The following is a 13,747-nucleotide window of genomic DNA, read 5'->3' on the forward strand; positions in this document are numbered from 1 at the left end:
TTATACTACACTTTTTAGTGTTGAACTCCATCTCCCACTTCCTACTCCATTCCCATACTTCATTTAGATCACTCTGTAGTGACTCACAATTTTCTTCTGTGTTCACTTTTTTTTAATAGTTTTGCATCATCTGCAAAGAAGCTCATATAACTTTCAATTACTTCATCCATATTATTAATATATATAGCAAACATTATTGGGGCCAGAACTGTTCCTTGTGGAACACCGCTTATTACATCATCCCATTTTGAGTGTTTGTCTCTTATCATTACTCTCATTTTTCTTTCTTGCAAAAAGTCTTCCATCCATTGCCCTGTATTCCTCCTTCAGTTTATAATTTCTTAAGCAACTTCTTATGTGGTACTTTGTCAAAAGCTTTTTTTAGGTCTAGAAATGCACAATCAGCCCATCCATCTCTTTCTTGTATTATATCTATTAGCCTTGAATAGAAACATATTAAATTAGTGACACATGATCGTCCTTGTCTGAATCCAAATTGCCTTGGATTTAGCACGCTGTTTTTTTTTTTTTTTTTTTCTAAATATTTTACCCATTTACTTTTGATAATTCTTTCACAAATTTTTGCTATTGTACTTGTTAGAGAGACTGGTCTATAGTTGGTAGGGTCTTCTTTTTTTCCTCCTTTATATATAGGTACTATATTTGCTTGTTTCCAATCTTCTGGAACTTTTCCTTCTTTCAAGGAACTATTTATCATGCTATGTATTTTGTCTGCCAATTCATTTATGCATTCTTTCAAAGTCCAGTTTGCTATTTCATCTGGTCCATGCGATTTTCTAACATCAAGATTACTCAAGTGTTTCATTATTTCATTCTTTGTTACTTCTATTTCTTTCATAGGGGGGACTTTCTCCTTCCATTCGATCTCTTCCGGTTGTATATTCTCCCTTGTAAACACTGATTTAAAATGCCTGTTCATAATTTCCGCCATTTCTATTTCCTCTGTGTATTCAACTCCTCCTTGTCTTAATTTCTCCAAATCTTGTTTGTTTTTCAGTTTGTTGTTTACAAATCTGTAGAATAGTTTTGGTTGATCTTTACATTTTTCTATGACATCTTTTTCATATTTTCTCTTTTCCTCTCTGCACGCTTGTACATATTCATTTCTATAACAAGTATATATTTTCCATTTTTCAGGTCTTTTGTCTTTCTTCATTTGGTCCAAGCTTTGTCTCTTTTGTCTTTTAACTCCCTACAACTTTTGTTGTACCAGCACTTTACATATTCTTTTGTTTTTGTCTTGGGACATACTTTTCCACTCCTTTTTTATAAATTTTTGTCAAAATATTCCATTTCTCTTCTACTGTTGTATCTTCTTTGTGTATTCTTTCCCAGTTTTCATTTTGAAAGAATTCTCTTATTTTATCAAAATTTGTTTTTACATACATCAATCTTTCTTTTCTATATTGTTCATTTCTTTTCATGTATTTTTCCTCAGTTCTAGTTCTATCAATATGTGGTCACTTTTACTTATTGGTGCCTGGTATTCTATCTTTTCCACTATTTCAGGTTCTGATGTGATTATTAGGTCTAGTCTTGATGGTTCTTCTTCATTTCTATACCTAGTGTTCTCCTGAATCCATTGTGTCATTGTGTGGTCAATAATCATCTCAAGTAGAACATTTCCCCATGAGTCTTCTCCACCCTCTACGGTCATCTCTTCCCAGCAGATTTCTTTGTAATTGAAGTCACCCATCATAACTATTCTTCCTTCATCTTCCATTATCTTGTTTAATGTTATTCTTGTGTCTTCTAACATACTTTTATGTTCACTCTCTTCCCACGAGGCTGTTTTTGGGGGCACGTAGTTTATTACAAACTTTCTGCTCTTCTTATCTCTGTCTTCTACTTCTATCATAATCATCTCTACTCTATTCTTTCCATATGTGACACTCTTCACGTTTATATCCTTCTTAGTCAGGAACATAACTCCACCTCCTTGTTTTATCTCTCTGTTTCTAATCCAATAATTATATGCATTGTGTCCTATGCTGTTGGGTGGTAGTGGACCTTTTAATTTTGTCTCTGCAATTCCCATTATGTCTGGTTCTTTTTCCTTGAGATACTCGTTCAGTTCATTCAGTCCTGTTATTAATCCATCTATATTTGTGTAGGACACTCTTAACTTTCTGTTATTTCCATTGTATTCTCTGTTTCTTTTTTGTTTTTCTCTGTTATGGTCCATTTCCTCAATTTCATATTCACTACTCTCCAGTAGAATTCTTTTTCTGACTCCGTTCTGGTCTCGTTTTTTTCTTTAGCTTCTTTCCTTTTCATTTTTTCTTCCTCTCTTTCCTCTTTATTCGTTTCTCTTTTTATCCATACCTTTTTTATATTGTTCACTTGCTGCTAGCTTCCCTGTTTTTGTTAAGATATTCTCTGCTGTTGTTTGTGACCTGAATTTAATCTTAATTGGTCTGGTCTTATCTGTACTATATTTTCCGAGCCTAAACATCTCTTCAATTTGTTTCATCATTTCAGGTTCATCTTCCAGAACTAATTCAAGTAAACTGCTATTTTTCCTCACTAATTCTTGAAGTTCTATCTAGATTATGTTTCTCTTCCATTCCTAATATAATTATACATTTCTTTTTATCTGCTAAGTCTCTTACTATATTCTCCTTCTGTCTCATCACTTTGATAACTGAGTCTTCAGTTTGTTCTTTCATTTGCTGTTTAATTATGTCAGTAAATGCAACTTTACTGTTTTCCTGGATTTTTTCCAACCCTGCGCTTCTTTTGCTATGGATTCTTTATTGTCTTTATTATTCCTCTTTAATTCTTCATTCTCCTCTTTTACTTATTTTAACTGTCTTTTTAATTCTTCTATTTCATTAGTTAAAATTTTGTTCGCCTTCTCTAGTTCTTCCAACTTTTCAACTCTGCGCAATGTTGGTTACGTTACCGAACCTGTCTTCCCAATGTTCGATCATCTTATCAAGTTTCTCTGCTAGTCTTGTCAATCGGGGAAGGTTGGTATTCCCCCCCACCCTCATTAAATCCCTGGAAATTATTATCCTCACCTTCCATTGTGCTGCTCTTATCTATATTTCTAATCTTTACATTTTTGTTAATCCCATCACCAGAATCATCGGTCCTCCGTTTGTTTACAAGACGTCTGGCCTCTTAGACCAAGTCTTCTCATTTCCTTCCATTTCCCTCAGTAATCCCTCCCCTTCTCCTTTTTCCTCACTTTCCCACGACACCACGAGTTATCCCCTTCCCTGTAAATACAATAGGTACTTCCTTTGCGTTGAGGTCCACGAAAACTTCACTTTTTCTTCAGAACTCTAATCCTCGCCGTCCATCCGACAAAAGTGTGTGTGTGTGTGTACTGTATATATATATATATATATATATATATATATATATATATATATATATATATATACTTGAGGGCAGTACATATGCTGAGGAGGGTTGAGACCCAGGAGATACGAATGTATGGCACAGCCAGCTTTAAGACTATAAGAGACCAAACTTCACATGCATTATAGACTACTCTCAATTAGGTTTGCCTGGGTGTGGCCACTGTGGCACGGGAGGGAGCCGAGTGCCTAGTAAGGACCAGAGTGAATGGAAATATCCCAAAGGACACGACTGTTCCAACTTCATGGGGTAACCCCTTCCGGGCACCACATAGAGAGGTGTAATAGGTTTGATGTTGGGACTGAATACACGTTGATTGGGGATCAAATGTTTAAATGGTATAAGTTGGAGATGACGCATATGCTTAACAAGGATTAGACAGTAGACATTAATAACATAATCGGTATGGTGCGTTATCCATGCTGAATGCCAGGGGTAGACGGGCAATTGTTTTTATTTAGCATTGTGACGTACGCTGAATTGGAAAAATACCAATAGTAAACATTGGTTTGACAATGGATCATTAGAGGTATGCAAGATGGAAGTCAGGCAAGTGGATGTGATGAAATATTTAGAAGTCTTTAACAGGGGTGTGTGGTTGGGTCAGGGGTGATAAATATTCTTTATTTGGAATTATAGACGAATGTGTCTGCCGTTTCTGTTATCAAAGGCATTACCCATACTTCCTTTGGACGGGGAAACGTTCAAATTTTAACGGTTGGTTGTCTAAAGAAAACAGTGAATATGCGGATTTGTTTATTTCTCCTCTCCCCGAAGCTTGAGGTCATGGCCTGCGTCTTTGATTTATCAAATCTAATACTATGAAATTCACGATATATATAAAAAAGGTATAAATATCAAGGTTATGCATATATTGCTACGCTATCCCAAGACAATGATATCCAAAGTTAAATATATCCCACTGCCGTACAGGAAAAGATGTATAGGAATCCAGCAGAGCTGCCTCGTCGACGCTCTCAAAATTTGGTCGAAGAGACGAATCATCAGTTTTCAAGACACTCTCAAAGTTAGATGTGAAGTTGTTGGAAGACTTAGAAGGAAGATACGAGTACTTCAGTTGAAAAGACTGGACTGTTGGCAGTCATTCTTGAGCTGCTTTCTCGAGAAGAGCACACTCGGGATCGCTAATCAAGGACTCTTCCTCGTCGTAAATGGGGATTTTCTTGTGGATGAACCGCCGCTTACCCTCCGTGAATTCAGAGGCCACGGCAAAACCTCCTTTCATGATCCATTTGGTGGTAAGAAGACCTTCCATACCCACGGGCCCACGGGCGTGAATACGAGCAGTGCTGATCCCGACCTCAGCTCCCAAGCCGAAGCGGTAGCCGTCAGCGAAACGGGACGAACAGTTATGGAAGACGCAAGCAGAGTCCACCGATTTAAGGAAGTAGTCAGCAGCTTCGTCATCCTCGGTGACGATGACGTCGGTGTGTGAAGACCCGTATCGGTGGATGTGGTCGATGGCAGAGCGAAGAGAGTCGACCACTTCGATGGTGCACTCCAGGTCACTGTACTCGGTCCTGATGAAGACAAAGAATCAAGGTTAAGGAGATCGCCCATATAACAAAAACAGTGAAAAAAATTCAGGAAAGATTATGAATAAACACGAAGATCTACACTCATTTCTAACTTCAAAGATGCAGCGGTTGATTTTAAGGAGATCGTCCGCAGAATAAAATAGTAAAAAGAAAAGAAATCAGGAGAGATTTTGAGTACACGTAGAGAAGACCTGCACTTGTTACTAACTTTAAAGATGCAGCGACTGGTGGGCTGAAAGTAAGCGCGCTCGCCAGTTTGGGTCCAGCGTTGATCTTGACGCCTTCTCTCTGTAACGTCTGGCACACGCGAGTGAACAGCGGGGTGCTGTTGAAGATCTCTTCATGAATCAGAAGTGTTTCCATGGCATTGCACGCGGCAGGATAGTCGCATTTGGCGTCACGTGCTGTAAGGAAGAAAATCAAATTAAAATAGTCACATCATTGGAATAGAAAAAAAATATATATATCAAAAGAAAAATACACGAATCACAGTAAAAAAAATATTCAATCCTTTTTTTTTTTTTTTTTGGGGGGGGGGGCATCTTGAACGGCATAATGGTCAGTGACATCACACCGTGTCCGCTAGATATTTTAGATAAACCGGTTCAGTTTCAGTAGCTCGTTGAGAACGGAGAAATGCACTAAACAATCATTTGAAAAACGGCAGGTTATCTCGAACCGAACACAAGCAGTTATAGTGTGACGTCATCGATGACTATGCCGTTCGAGACTACTGTATATATATGTATATATATATATATATATATATATACATGTGTATATATATATATACATACACACACACATATATATATATATGTATATACATATATATACATATATATATACATATATATATATATGGGGGGGGGTCGACTGCGTACCGATTTTGATGGCCTTTTCGAGGTCGGCCCCTTTGTCGATGTAGACGTGGCATATGCCCTCAGCATGTCCCATGACTGGGATGGACCTCGACTGCTCCTGGATGGACCGGACAAGGTCTGAAGATCCCCTAGGGATGACGAGGTCGATGTAGCCCTCAAGTTGCAGAAGATCTGAGATTTCGTCGCGGGAGGTGACTAAAGAGATGGCGCCCATGGCTCCCACGGTTCCCAGAGATTCTTTCACGAGGTCCATCAGGATCTTGTTGCTGTGGAAGGCCTCCTTGCCGCCTTTGAGCAAGAGACCGTTGCCCGTGGCCATAGCCAAGGCGGCAACCTGTGGCAAACAGTCTGGGCGAGACTCGAAGATCACCAAGAGAACCCCAATGGGCACGGTGACCTGCTGGAGGTAGACGTTGTCGGCGATGCAGGTTCTCTGAAGTACACGTCCCACCATGGATATCGAATTACTGGCAATCTGTCGAAGTCCATCGGCCAGGGAGGACAGCTTGGAAGGCGTCAGGATGAGGCGATTGGCAAGCGATGCCGCAATTCCTTTCCTCTGAGCCTCGTCGATGTCGAGTTTGTTGGCTGCCAGAATGTCAGACTCACGGCTCTCGAGCAGGTCGGCCAGCTTCTCGATGGTCGAAGCCCTGTCTTCGGGGGTCAGGCTTTGAAGAAGACGGCCTCCGTTTCTGGCGTTCCTGGCCAGAACCTCGACTTCGACAGCAGTCTCGTTCTTAGTGGTGAGGAAGGTGCCCACCTTGCGTCCGTTGACGATGCCCTTGATAGCGCCTTGGCTCAAGCCGTTGCAAATGACAACAGATGTCCCTCGCTCCAGGGCGAAACAGGAAGCCTTGACCTTGGAGTCCATACCCCCGGTCCCGACTGAGGACTTCTCACCGAACTCAAGGGAGCTCAGCATAGTGGGGGAGAAGCTGTCATAGAGACGAGCACCGTCTTCCTTAGGAGGTTTGTTGTAGATCCCCTCGACATCCGTCATGAGAATAAGCAAGTCCGTCTCCACCTCGGATGCGAGACGGGCAGCCAGGGAGTCGTTGTCCCGGATGTCGAGTTTCCTGCTGATCTCCTCGTCGAGCTGAGGCGGAGGAGTCACGGCGTCGTTGGTGTTGATGATGGGAAGGATGTTCAGCGCGATGAGCTCGTTTAGCGTCGAGATGAGATTGCATCGCGTCTCCTCGTTGTAGAAGTCAGGCTTGGTGATGAGGATCTGGGCCACCTTGACGCCGTACTGGGCGAACATGGCTTCGTACAGGGACATTAATCCCGATTGCCCCACGGCGGCTGAAGCTCGAGGAGCCAGGAGACTCTGAATCTCCGACTGCGGAAGGGAACACCAAAATTAGAACGCAAAATGAATTGGCAGGAAAGCCTTAAACAAATGAATATCCAAGTCACTGAATCGAATTTGTAGACTTTATTCTGACTAAAAGCCTTTAATCTCTTTTGCATTCATTCACACATTACTTACTCCTCGTAGGCTGTCCTTGGGGGAAAGGGTCTCCCTCATGCTAAGGGACATCATCAGCTCTTCCCGCATCTTCTGTTTGCCGAAGGCCACGGCACCCGAAGTGACCATGAGCATCTCGCGACCTTCGTTCTGCAGCTCAGCGACCTGTAAGAGACGAATATATTCAGTGAGTGCTTGGCTGTTTCAGACATATGTCTAGTCGATAATGAAGGGTAATTGCCAGGCGAAGGGCAAGTGCGGCGGTGTCATAACTTGTATTTTTGTGGTTGTATGAAAGTGTTTATGTATACTTGTACATACTAACATATGAGAATGTACCGTATATGTGTGTGAGTGTGTGAAAATGCATTTCCCTAGTTGTAGTATACGGGTATGAATATGCGTATGGGATTCCGTCTCAACATCTCGGTTTATCAATCTTTACCTTAAATTCATTAATGTTATTGGCATGTACTATATTTTCTTCTTCTTCCCTAAATTGATGCCTCTTTGTGGAAAGTTATGCTTCCTAACATCTTTCGACCAACCCGTCCCCAACGTTCATTTTGCTGCCGCTCCATGTATTCAATTTTTTTTTATCAATTTACTAATTTATTCACATATTTATTTATCTATTATTTTATCTAATTGGGTTTATTAATCTATATTTATTTGTTTATTTTATCTATTTATTTATTTATTCTTATTTATCTATTTATTATTATAATTATTTTATTTTTGCGATCACACCACTAGTACAGATTCCAGTTCACAATTACATTTTCCATCATGTCCTCATCTATGCAATAAATGCAACTTTTTTTTAATCATAATCAAGTCATGTCTCTCTCGTCATACCCTATTTACGGTTTTCAGGTGACAGATCATCTCTGATTAAGATTCCTAAATCCCTTTTCTTCCTTTGCATTTGTGGTTAAGTCGATGATCGTTTTTTTATGACCCCATTTGTGTGTGTGATTCACCATGGTCTTGGATCACGTGTTGGAATAGTGAGTGACAGCTATTTCCCTCCCGGAAGAGAGATTAGAGCTCGTATATAACCGATCTATGGGTAATGCTGTGGCCTTACACACACACAAACACCGAACTCCCCCCTCCACGAGAGTTGGAGTAACGACTCGTAGCGCAGTGATATTGAAATTATTTCAGCCCTGGGAGGGATTCGAACCCGGACCGCCGTGGTGGCGGCTGGAAAATCTACCAATTACGTCATCGAATCGTGTGTGTGTGTGTGTGTGTGTGCGCGCGTGCGCGCCTGGGCACATTGACTCCTTTTATAAAAGATTAAGAGAAAATACCTATCGGATGACAGACCTGTAATTCATTAGATGTAGTACAGTATAAGCCTAGGGAGCTAAGCAGGTCAAGTAGGTAAGTGAAGAGATTGGGTGATCACTATTCCCAGGCTAAAGCTAATGTCTAACCGATGTAGACTGGATGTAGCCAGGAAGATAAGATTTGTACCAGATAAGGGACGGATACTTTTGTCCCTCAATGTAGCACCAGACTGTTGGATTCGCTCAGCTTCGGAGGAATTCAGGGCGTGGTGGTTCCGTCTCCTTTCCGCTGGTGTTCCACTCCTAAGATTTTGTCCTAGCTAATGCAAGATGGGCATGCATGGGATCTATTTCGTGTGTATTTTTAGATATGGCGGTTCTGGGGCACATAGTGTGTGTGTGTATATATACACAGAAAACATGACACAACAAATCGCCCTGGAAGATGGAACAAGAGAGTTCCGAAACGTCGGCCAATATAAGAGATCTCCTAAACAGACTTACAGAAAATGACAAGTCAAATATTCGTCGTATAGAGACTATACGCAAGAAGATAATCAAAAATGAATCTTCAATAGCTTTTAACCTCGTCTGCCTGCAAGAATATATATATATATATACACCTTATTTTGATGCGAGTTCATATACAGTACGTGTGTGTGTGTGTGTGTGTGTGTTTGCGTACGTGTGTGTATTTGTGTGCAGATGTTTGTAGGTTTGTGTGCGAGTGAACGAACACTGCGTGATTGTTTTGGCATGAACAGTTATCATAGACTTCTCGAACTTTCTCCTCCCGCCCACGACGGGTGAGAGGCCAAGAACGCGTAGAAGATAATTTCCCTGACTGATTATAATTATCGTAATATATCTCGGGAAGAGATAATCTCGATAATACTACAAGGCAGGGCGGTGATCGACGACCAGTACAGGATATATTCGAGCAATCACAACATTTACACAAACATACACTGTATACCATGAGTATTTCCGTTTTCTTTGAACGTCAGTATTGATGCATGCAAGTGTAACCATTACGTTCTCATTTCTGGTGTTCTTTGCGTGAGTATAGCGTGGCAGTGAGCATTCGTTTGTGAGCGTTCGTCCATATCTGTGTACAGAAAAAGACCAACGCTCGTGGGGCCCTGTCTCTTATAGTGCGATGACCATATGTGCGAGTGAGGACGTGTGTGGATGCGTTTGAGTGAATGTGCACGCGCGTGTATGTGTGCAAAGGTATATCCTTATGTGTGTGCGTGTATATGTTTGTATAATTCACTATGGGCTCTGATCACATGCTGGAGTAGTGACTGACACGTGTGTGTGTGTGTGCGCGCGCGTGTGTGTGTGTGATTCACTATGGGCTCTGATCACATGTTAGAGTAGTGGCTGACACGTGTGTGTGTGTGTGTTTGTTTTACTATGGGCTTGGATCACGTGTTGGACTCGTGATCGACAGCTATTTCCCTCCCGGTAGAGAGTTCATAGATGACCGATCTATGGGTAATGCTGTGACCTTACACGCATACACACCCCAACTCCCCGCCCACGAGAGAGAAAGTGTGTGTGCGTGTGTGTGTGTGTGTGTGCGCGTGCGTGCGTGTGCGCGTGTGTGTGACTGACACGAAACTGGCTGACCCTGGAGGAGCATCAACCACCTCGGGTACTGATGCCTGAGGATGACCTCATACCTGCTCGACGATGGAGGCGAGACGTCCGAGGGCGAGTCCGCATCCATCTTCGCGGGTGATGACGGCGCTGCCCAGCTTGACGACGATGCGCCGGGCGTGCTGCAGCTGGTCCCGCTGCTGGAAGGCGGCCCGCGTCAGGCCCTCCCGGGACAAGGACCGGGAGGAGTCTAGATGCAATTTGCGTAAACTTATCTGTTGAGCAGAGAGAAGAGGGCCTTGTTACGTATGACAGGATACCTGTTAGGTAATCATGCAAGTGATGTTCCTTTATGGGAAAAAAAGAACATGAAAAGGAAAGGCGGTTGAATTCAATGCATATGCTGGTGCGTGTGTGTGTGTGTGTGTGTGTGTGTGCGTGCGTGTGTGTGTGCATTTACCTAATTGTATCTTACGGGAAGGGGAGCTACGCTCGTGGTGTCCCGTCTCTGCACACCACGAGCTCAAACAAAGACCGTGGGAGTGACGGTTCACTCCCCCCCCCCCCAGAAAAAAAGTCTATATCTCGCCATAACTAATTTGCTCTTAAAATCGTGTTTTGTTTTTGCACACACTATTGTTTCGTCTAGTATGTTCCATACATCCACCACTCTGTGAGGAAAGCTGTTCTTTTTCAGGTCTCTTCTAAAACTGTCCTTTTTAAGCTTCCTTCCATGTGTGTGTGTATGTGTGCATACATTATACATATACAGATGTGAGCATGAATGTATGTATGTATGCATCTCCCGTATACTTATCCATTCAACTCCGTAACGCACTATACCATTTTGTCGTGACAAACACTAAAAAAGCTAATTTATTGCAATGAGGGGCATCCTAGAAGGGGGTTCGAACTAGGAATACCCTGTGCTGAACAAAATAGTTTGTCGTTTTTCCCACATTCAGTAATTCGCGTGAAGGTGCTGAAGGGGGATTGAGCTGTTCACCACATTTCACTTTTCGTGAAACTTTCTAGTGAGAGTGTATGTGGTAGTGTTTTTACATTTAGTCCCAGCGGAGCTATAGCCGATTTAGGGGCTGACTTTTAGTATTTGAGTGGCTTGATGAAAGTACGTGTTGTTACCGGGGAGTGTAGGTAGCGTGTAACACTCGCGTGTGTGGGTGTATACATGGGTTGTATTTACGCAGATGCGTGTGTGGGTGTGGGCGGGTGCTTAGGGCCCTACACACGCTCAGACTTTTACTCAGACTTGTATGCGCAGACAAGTCTGAATGTGTGTAGAGGAGATTTGTGGTCTGCACAGACCAAAATTGTCTGTGCAGACCACAAATCTCCTCTACACACATTCAGACTTGTCTGCGCATACTTGGTTTGTGCAGACAAGTCTGAGTAAAAGTCTGAGCGTGTGTAGGGCCCCTTATATCAGTCCTCCAACTGGGGAGGAGTAGACGAGTTTGGCCGCGAGGACAAGAAGTCAGCATTGGGGGAAGTCGTCTGCACTGAGGCTAGACTCGATTCTCGCACTTATGCATTGGCAGATGTACGAGTTCCTAGACATGTAGACTGGGAAATAAGGACTTCAAAGCGACAAATGGATCCACAGATACAAATGTGATGTGTGCCGTTTGTAAATTCCTTATTTGGATTTATATATATACTCAGGGACATGAGCATATATTTTGTATAAGTATATATACTTCACTATGACGTGGAAGTCGCTTACTCCTCCTTAAGTTGGAACAGGTCTCTTTTTCATCTCGGAAGAATACAGAGTATACGTGTGTGTGTGTGTGTGTGTGTGTGTGTGTGTGTGTGTGCTGGCACACGCCAGCAATGAGAAGGAGAAAGAAAAGAGGGGAGAAAGAAAAAATAGAAAACTGTTAGAGAGATGGAAAGAAACATACTTGCAAGGAGATGAGTACAGAGAAAAGGGAGATGTGGAGCGAGAGAGAAGACAGAGGGAAGAAGGAATGAAGAGAAAAAAAAAGGTGCAAGAAAATGCTTTACGTAGAGAAAGAGGACAGGAAATAATAAATGACGTGATGCATACACATATTCGAGAGAATAAAGGCAGTGAAATAATGTCCTTGGTGCATAAAGATATTGAGGATCTTATGAAAAGTATATAAGACTATAGGAACTACGTGTAGAAAAGACGAGTTCGACTTACCTCCCCTTTACTTCTATGGAAGAACCTCTTCTGCATGACCACCACGGAGTCGCTGACGGGGCCTGTCGCGCCCACCAAGCCCAGGGACCTCGCACGGTTTGCACCGATGAGGGAGACACGCAAGGACGACCCTTTTGCTCCATTCTTGGTATACCAGGGTACTCGAGGAACGGTGGTCGGGGTAGACTGAGTAGACGAAGGCGGGTTCTCGACGACAGTGGTGACGGTTTGGCCGGTTCGAGCGGCACTGAGGGGGACGTAGCTCCCGCGACACAGTCTGATTTTGGCGAGTCTCAGGGCACGGGGACCCGAGTTTATATGAAGGGGTACCATTATGGTACAGAGTCTCTGTTCCGTGGCGAAACAATATCTGGCATGCACCAATAAAGGGGACGCACCTGGCCGGTGTAACAAGATATAAATTCTACAGCACCTCTCGATGCCAACTGACCCGAAACGCCCGTCTCGACGCCTTAAATAAGGGGAGGCGCGTGCCCCGCCGGGACGAAAGGGAACTCCGGACGAGGTGAGCTATTCCACGAACAACGGTTCGTTCGCAATTCGTCCAGGATGGGCTCCTCTGGGAACCAGATGGATCCGGTCGTTTAGGTCGTTTACACTGAAGAAAAGGACGCCCTGCTTGTCACGGCACATGTCAGGCAGTCTGTCTAATTTACCTGTTAATGTCTCTCTCCGTTCTTCTAAAACGACGAAAATATCCCGGGTGAGGACCCCAAAACGGGGTTCTGGGATGGACGGGACTAGGACCGACGTGAAGATCCCTTACACCCATAGGAAGAGTGAAGGGCAGGGGGCGTCGAAACACGAAGTCTGCTGGAGCGTGGATAAGTGTGAAGGGAAGACCTGAGGAGCAGCAGTTTATAAACACTTGCCGCAGGTGCTGCCCTCCCCCCAGATGCCGGCGCGTTCGTTCGTTCGTGCGTCCCATGGCCCGGTGGAATATTCCATCCGTCATGGAGTCCAAACAGAATTTTAGTAATTTTAAAATATCCACCAAGCTGTTCCATGTGTTCCGAATGCATCAAACCCCGTTTAACTTTGAGCTTCATGCTATATGTGAGTTTGGTAAAGGGAATGACTACGAAATATTATTACGATCAAATGTCATTTCTTGTTACTAACGTTATCACAAGTGGAAACGGACCTACGCATGCACAGACACATTGGGCGATTCCAGAGCGACTTCGAAGGCGAGGAAAACCGAGGAAGAGGTCGTTGTCGTCGACGAGCATTGAGGTGACGGACCTCAGATCGCCCTTGTCGTCGTCGTCGTCGTCATTAGTTCAACTTTTTGCGAACACATGATGTGTCGAACTCATTTCGCCACAAGA

The 13,747-nt window shown here is 43.2% G+C and overlaps 1 protein-coding gene across 1 annotated transcript; it reads right to left on the reverse strand.

Annotated features, from left to right (window-relative positions):
* Positions 1-4,141: 4,141 nt before the first annotated feature.
* On the reverse strand, positions 4,142-13,261 carry P5CS (Delta[1]-pyrroline-5-carboxylate synthase). The gene is made up of 6 exons (XM_076199482.1): positions 12,396-13,261; positions 10,288-10,479; positions 7,323-7,466; positions 5,834-7,172; positions 5,158-5,353; positions 4,142-4,931 (listed from the first exon to the last, which is right to left on the reverse strand). The coding sequence occupies exons 1-6, from the start codon at positions 12,726-12,728 to the stop codon at positions 4,493-4,495; spliced, it is 2,643 nt and encodes an 880-aa protein (XP_076055597.1). The 5' UTR covers positions 12,729-13,261; the 3' UTR covers positions 4,142-4,492.
* Between the last annotated feature and the right edge of the window lie 486 nt (positions 13,262-13,747).

Source organism: Oratosquilla oratoria, chromosome 16 (genome assembly GCF_046742065.1).
Source record: "Oratosquilla oratoria isolate Oo_2021 chromosome 16, ASM4674206v1, whole genome shotgun sequence".
Taxonomy (NCBI): domain Eukaryota; kingdom Metazoa; phylum Arthropoda; class Malacostraca; order Stomatopoda; family Squillidae; genus Oratosquilla; species Oratosquilla oratoria.

Bases quoted from the DNA above. Each gene is read 5' to 3' on its own strand.
- P5CS (XM_076199482.1), bottom strand. From the start codon at position 12,728: ATGGTACCCCTTCATATAAACTCGGGTCCCCGTGCCCTGAGACTCGCC. The intron at 10,480-12,395 runs GTAAGTCGAACT...TCTGCTCAACAG, and splicing joins TCCATAGAAGTAAAGGGGAG to ATAAGTTTACGCAAATTGCA. The intron at 4,932-5,157 runs GTTAGTAACAAG...TGTCTTCATCAG, and splicing joins CCAGTCGCTGCATCTTTAAA to GACCGAGTACAGTGACCTGG.